The sequence below is a fragment of the Puma concolor genome, chromosome E1 (genome assembly GCF_028749965.1).
Source record: "Puma concolor isolate L17-30 chromosome E1, mPumCon1.1.hap2, whole genome shotgun sequence".
Lineage (NCBI taxonomy): Eukaryota > Metazoa > Chordata > Mammalia > Carnivora > Felidae > Puma > Puma concolor.
Genome location: NC_141680.1, coordinates 36,818,591 through 36,825,066, shown reverse-complemented (window position 1 = coordinate 36,825,066; position 6,476 = coordinate 36,818,591). Strand labels below are relative to the sequence as shown.

Genomic DNA, 6,476 nt, shown 5'->3' with positions numbered 1-6,476 from the left:
TGTAGAGGGGACTTGGTGGCTGCCAGGTCCACAGAGGGGAGCGCCCTCTGTGGGACAGGAGGTCCTGGCACCGTACTGGCAGGTCCAGCAGGGGCAGACCTGCTCACAGATACCCTGCCTCGAATGCAGTTGCTCCTCTGGGCCAGAGTTCCTGGGCTGGGGGTGGCCTGGTGACAGCAGTCCTGTGGCCCTGCCGACTGTCTTCAAGGTGGCTCAAGGCCGATGCCCTGTCTTGGCACCCCTCTGCCACTGCTGTTCTGCATGCAGAGACCACCATGGGCAATAGCCTCCTTCCTTGTCCTAGTTGTAGCCACTGGTGAGTCCCAGGGTTGGATCAGATGTACCCTTGACCCCTCACCGTAGGCCAGAAGCCCAGCCTCTTCATCTATAGGGTCACCTAGGGTAAGCCACTTGGGAAGAATGCTGTGTATGGCTAGTCCCTTCCCTGCCGAGTTCTGAGATGCCACAGTCTGTCACAGTGGAGAAGGGGCTGGGCACTGGGGTCAGAGTTCAGGCTTGGAGTCCTCCCCTTTCCCTTCAGACTCACAGCTTCTAAGGGTGCCACAAGTTCCTTCTCCTCAAGTTTGTCCCTCTCTAAACTCCTTCCACACATCACTTCCCCGAACTGAAGAAAGAGACAGGATAAAGCTACATGGCTCTCCTAAATAAATCTTTGCCCGCAGGGGGTTGATGCAGCAGCAAAAAGGGAGCTGCCCGCACCCCAGTCTCCCCTGCCTGTCAAGCTGATGTCAGACTGGCCAGCTCAACCCTACTAAACTTCTGGAGCAGGATTCCAATGTGGGGAGGTGAGGTGGGCCTGTGCGTGCCAGGTCCAGGCTGGACCCTTGACCTGTGCCCCTGGGGGCGGGGAGGAGGTAGCGTTACGGACTCTGCACTCCCAGCCTGGGTTCCCTTGGGGCCAGAGCATCAGCATGGAAAAGGTTAATAACGTTGTCAGCGTCCTGCCTGGTTATTGTTAACTGGGACCCAGTGCTGGGAGCTGCTGGTGAGGACAGTGGTCTCATCCCAGCTCTACAAACAACTGGAGGCCCACCCTCTCCCTAGTTCCCAGGGGAAAGCCCAGAGCGCTGCCTTCACTGGAGAGAGGTGGTGACTACAGTCAGGCTGCTCCCCAGGGACAGGATACCGTATGGGAGCCTAGGTACAGAGAGCAAAAGGAATCATCTGACCTGCAACCTCCCCAGGGCAGGAGGAGGAGGCTTTCTCTGACTCTCAAAGGTCATCAGAGCCGGCTGCCAGGTCACGTGAGAATGAGCTAGTGGTCAGAGAGGACTGGGATCTCTACACCAGGTGCATCTCTGAGATGCAGAGGATTGAGCTCTGTGCCTTGGCCTGGAGACAACTAGAGGGGAGAGAGCCATAGGGACAGAAGGGGTTGGGCTCTGCTCTCTTGCTTGCTGACCCCAAATTATCCCCACACAGCACAGACTCGTGACTCCAGCACACTTTATTTCTGGCCCCAGGTCAGGTCTCCCAAGAGCCAGTCACTTCAGAGTCTTCTGCAATCACCACCAAACAGACGTCCTCAGCAGACCTTGTCGTGCCAACCCTTGACTTCTGCTGCTGCCATCCTCTCCTGTCACCTGGGCTCCAGTCTCTGTCCGGCGGCCTCGACCAGGAGTTCAAAGCATAGCCACCAGTTTGAAGGTGCCCTCAGGCTTGGTAGGAACCACATGGACAAAAGTCTTATAGAGCACAGCACCCTTGGGCAGCCTGGTGACCAGGTCCACAGCCTCCGCGTTCCTGGGACTGGGCACATAGACCTCCTTAGTGTAGCGGACTATCCCCTCCTCCAGGGCATAGAGGTACTTCTTCTTCCCCAGCCCCACCTGCAACACAAAGACCCAGTCAGCTGGACCGACGGCCAGGTGGTCCATCCCAGGGCTTCAGAACAAACTTCTCGTAAGGATTCAGGCCCTGGGCCCAAACGGGAGATCAGAAAGCTCTACCCTGGGTTCCCTTTCCTACTGCTTGGCACTTCCTTGACTTCTACTTCTTTACCGACCCTGGGACAGAAGGGGGAAAACAAAAACTCCGACAGCCAATCCACGGGGTTGCTCCGTCCCCGAAGGCTGGGATCTGGACCCGTGTCTGTGCAGCTGGCCAGAAGCCACACCAGACAAATCCCCAAACCCCAGGCCCGGGGAAACTGCCCCTCATCACTGCCCCTGGGAGCTTGCCTCGCTTAAAATGAAAAAGCGCTGGAGTTGTCAGAGTAAACATACGTTTGCCATATTTTCATCCAAACAGTGATCTCTAAAGTTCAGGCTTCACGGGAAGGACAGAGCAAGGCCATATGTATGGCAACACGTACACCAACAAAACAGCAGTACCAATGGTATCCGCTGATATGTGCATCAACTCGGTTAACTCTCACCTGCCGGGGCAGCTGTTTATTTCTAGCTGTTCTTTGGGCGAAGACTATGAGCAGAGAATAAACTAAATAAACTACGAGTTGCATACACGGTTTGTAAACTGTATGTATTTTGGCATTTTTCTTTTAGAGCTTGAGATTGGCAACACGGTACTCAGTATTTCTCTGACTAAAGGAATGAGCCCTGGAGCGAGAGTGCCTGGTTCAAATCCCAGCACGACTACCTACTATCGTGTGACCCGGACGAGCTGTGTTACTTCACTGTGTCTGGGTTTTCTCATCTGCAAAACGGGGGTAATATTAACTGCTTTATGGGGTCAACTCGAGGAATTAAACGAGTTCATCATTAAGAGCTCAGAATACTGCCTAGCTCACAACACGTTAGCTTTTGTTATTGTCGCTGTTATTACTTTGGCAAGTCCCAAGAGTTAACACAGCCACACAGCCAATGTCTCAAGTTCTAAAAGACAAAGCTCCTGCAAGTACAATCAATTCACATACAAATTAGCATTTCTGACGTAAGTATTGGCTACTATCAGTCTTTCGGTGCCTCCTAAAATTGCCAGAAAAGGGGCGGTAGGGGAAACGGATTCCAAAGGAAACCAAACCAACATTTAAGATAACGTGAAGAGTCTCGTACCGATCTGCGTTGACAAAGATCTTTCCTACGTCAGAAAGTAATCCCAGCTTGCTGAAGCTGAAATCCCTGCCTGCTGTAGACCTGATTTCTTGCACGTCCGCTGTATTTATTAAATCCAAACTATCTTTTTCAGCCATCTATTAACTTCGTGCAAAAGAGCGATTAGAAAGAAAGAAAAAGGAATACACTGGAATTAGCTTCCCCGGATTCAAAAAATATCTCAGATCACTAAGTGTCTCCTCCTCTAACAGGTGGGGGTTAGAAAGGAGACCCGAGAGAACCAGGCTGCTGCTACACAAGGCAAGGCACAGTGACCGGGAGTCAGGCATCCCTCGCATGAACCCCGGCTCTGTCACGTGGACCCCTCCACTCTCTAAGTCTCTGGCATCTTACCTGGACAATGGAAGTGCCATCACAGTGCCATCACCGCATCACAGGGATGGGCTAAGGATGAAACGAGATAATGCAGGCCCAGGAAGCAAAATGATGATTGGCATTTGATAAGTACCCAATGAACGCAACTGTTTTGTTATTTACTATCATGCTTAGGAGCACAGAGAGGTGGTCCTGGGAAAGGAAAAAGGGGAAAGGGCCATGGAGCAACTCACATGGGCACCCGGGTGCCAACGGAAGTGGCGCTGAGTCGCAAGGATGTTGCCGGCATGAACGTAGTGATCTAAAAGAGAAGTCCACAAGCACACTGACGCTGGGCCCCAGTGCTGGGGCAGCACAGCTAACTGCTGGGAAAACACACCGGCCCTCGCTTTCCTGGACCAAGTGCCGCACGCCGACCTCTAAGCCTGACCCTGGACAAAGTCAATTTCTTCATGCAGCAGCAGCTCCGGGTCTCCCTCTGCCAGTTTTCTCTCTCCAGTCACGTGGCCCAGGTTCACAGCTATCTGCTCTTCCTCAGGACCCCCTCCCTGCCCCAGGTCTTCTCTGCATCTGGAATCTGGAACCAAGTGCTCTGGCGAGCTAAGTGCAGAGCAGAGGACCAGGAGTGTGCGTGGTTTTCCTGTTCTGCAAAGGAATGCTGGGGACAGCACGGGAGGGGGCAGGTGGGAAGTGGAAGCCAAGGCACACCCTCACCCTCCATTTTCTTGAGGCCAAAGCGTTTGCCTGGTGACTTTCCACCCAGGTTTTTGGAGCTGCCGCCTGTCTTCTTGGATGCGTATCTGACAGCAAGAGACGCAGTCTGAGGGGGGCCCAGCAGGGTTGTAACTGCAGACAGAACAGAAAAGTTGTTCAGAGAGGCTCCCAATCACTCCTCCTCTGCCTCAATGGGCCATCTGCTAAGCTGAGAGGTGACGGGGGGGGGGGGGGGGGGCAGTGGCAGGGGAGGGGAGGAAGATATGTGAGCAGAAATGCCACTTGACTGTGTTGGTTTTCAGGGAGTGTCTGCAAGCCCTTGGCCTTCTCCCACGGCAGGGGACAAGTCGTTCCTTGTATTGTCCTGGGTGTATGCCTCATGCGAAGAGTGTGTGTGGCCAGGGGAGGTGGTGGGTAGTGAAATATTCACGGAAGATAAATAAACACCATGTGCCCTGGGTCCTGACACATTCAGTCCTGTTGAGGAGAGACAAACACCACAGAAACATAAGCCATCAAGAGGACACCACAGAGCTGCTGGCTTCAGCCTCACTCACCACATGTCGTCAAAGCTCCAGGCACTGCAGAGGGGCCAGACCACAGGGCCCAGCAACAGGACACCCAGACAGAGGGTCCTGCTTTGGCCTCACCCACCACTTTCTCAGCCATCCACCCATCCACTGCACACCAGATACGTGTAAACAAAAAAGGGCAGCTTCTCTGAGGGTGGCTCCCACAGGCTCCCAGCCATTTCAGAAGGCTAGATTCTCTTGGGCAAGCCTATCCAGCACAGGTCCTAGCCAAGACTGACACCCTGCCCTTGACAACCTGACCTCCCCATACGCATTCCGAAATGCTCAACGGCATTTACTTCTGAAAAAGGAAGTGAACTAAAATTCACACTAACCAAGCTAGAAGCCCCTTGCTATATGACAAGCACAGGGCTGGCAGTCCTTGCTTTCAGATGTCCGGACACAGCCAGGGCTATGCCAGAGTCTTTAGAGAAGTCTTGTGAGTCCCCGGAGCCTACAAGTTCAGTGTTCCCGAAACCAGGTTTCTGAAGCTTTAATGAGCACAGAGAGTAGCTGGGGCAAAGGACCAGATATAAATGCTCAAAAAGACATGTTAAATACCCAGCACCGGGATCTATCTACCTTTAAACCTATTCGTTTATTCATCCTCTTATTAAGCTGAAGAATGGGGCTTTTGTTTTACCTACATTTTCTCTTTCATAAATCTTTGCCTTTCAGCCTACTCCCCATCCTTCACCTCAAAGTAAATGATGCGACTACCTATGCAGTTGCTCAGGAAGAAATCAAGACCTTGCAGATCGCTTCCCTTGGCTCATCTCACATATCCAGCTCACCAGCAAACTCTGGGCTCTATCTCCCAAACAGATCTTAAAAACCACCCACCATTTCCCTCCAAGTTCACTGACACTAGCATCTTGGGGAAATCCTCTCTCATCAAGGCTCCCATTTCAGCTTCCCATCTGGTTTCCTCGTTTCCACTCTTAAAACCCTCTTTAAATTCACGTAAGAGCAGCTGTTTTCTTCTCAAAATGTAACACTGGCGTGAGTCACTCTCCGGCCCCTTATTCTCTGACAGGGCTAGGCCTCCTATCGTGCTTTGGGTCTTAACTTAGATGTCACCTCCTGAAAGGCCTTCCCTAATCACCAACCCCCCGCGCCCAGAAAAGACACCCCCACACACGTATTTTTGCTTTCCTTAACAGCACGTGTCACAATTTAAAACCATTTTGTGTACGTGCTTATTATGTATTGGCTTCTCCACTAGAAAGAACCGGTCCGGGGGACAGAGACTGTCTTCATCTTCTCTGCTGAGATCCCCAACACCGAACCACAGTCTAGCACAGAGACCGAGCGGGTTATTTGGGGGGGGGGGGGGGGGGGGCACCAATGTACAGTATTTATAGATGAAGGGATCCAAATACACCAGGGAGTGGAAGCGAGGTGCCCAAGTCACCAAGCGCCAGGGAAGCTGTACTGGCGCGCCCGGCAAAGGAAGAACACGTGCTCCCCCACCCATCCACCACCCACTGCCGGCCGCCCGAGGCGTGTCACGTGACCGGTGACAGCCGCTCCTCGAAGCTCGTGGGCCCTCCCACACGCCCGACTCCGCGCCCAGTGTCCTCCGCAGAGAACGGCCTCCACCCCCAGGCTCCCTGCAGGGCCCCCGCTCCGCCGGCACCCCTCGCCCCGCAACAGCCGCGGCGTCCCGTTACCGGCCGCCCGCGTCCTCAGCGCCAGCGCCGCCGACGCCATATTTGCCGTACATTCGCTTCCGGTCTCAGAGACCTGCTTCCGCTACCGGGCGATCTACTTCCGGGGT

At 53.6% G+C, this 6,476-nt stretch overlaps 1 protein-coding gene across 2 annotated transcripts; it reads right to left on the bottom strand.

Annotated features, from left to right (window-relative positions):
* Positions 1-1,450: 1,450 nt before the first annotated feature.
* MRPL27 (mitochondrial ribosomal protein L27) lies at positions 1,451-6,475 on the bottom strand. Of its 2 annotated transcripts, none has more exons than XM_025917461.2 (4): positions 6,370-6,475; positions 4,125-4,256; positions 3,644-3,711; positions 1,451-1,850 (listed from the first exon to the last, which is right to left on the bottom strand). In XM_025917461.2, exons 1-4 carry the CDS (start codon positions 6,407-6,409, stop codon positions 1,644-1,646), a joined length of 447 nt encoding a protein of 148 aa, XP_025773246.1. In that variant the 5' UTR covers positions 6,410-6,475; the 3' UTR covers positions 1,451-1,643. The 2 variants fall into 2 exon arrangements, with proteins under 2 accessions (XP_025773246.1, XP_086543138.1); XM_086687012.1 differs by lacking the exon at positions 6,370-6,475 and adding an exon at positions 4,682-6,302.
* Between the last annotated feature and the right edge of the window lies 1 nt (position 6,476).

Excerpts from the sequence above, each read along its gene's own strand:
- MRPL27 (XM_086687012.1), bottom strand. The coding sequence starts at position 4,793 with ATGGCTGAGAAAGTGGTGGGTGAGGCCAAAGCAGGACCCTCTGTCTGG. Across the intron at positions 3,712-4,124 it reads TGGCCTCAAGAAAATGGAGG|ATCACTACGTTCATGCCGGC; the intron begins GTGAGGGTGTGC and ends CTTCTCTTTTAG. Across the intron at positions 1,851-3,643 it reads GTTGGCACCCGGGTGCCCAT|GTGGGGCTGGGGAAGAAGAA; the intron begins GTGAGTTGCTCC and ends TTTGTGTTGCAG.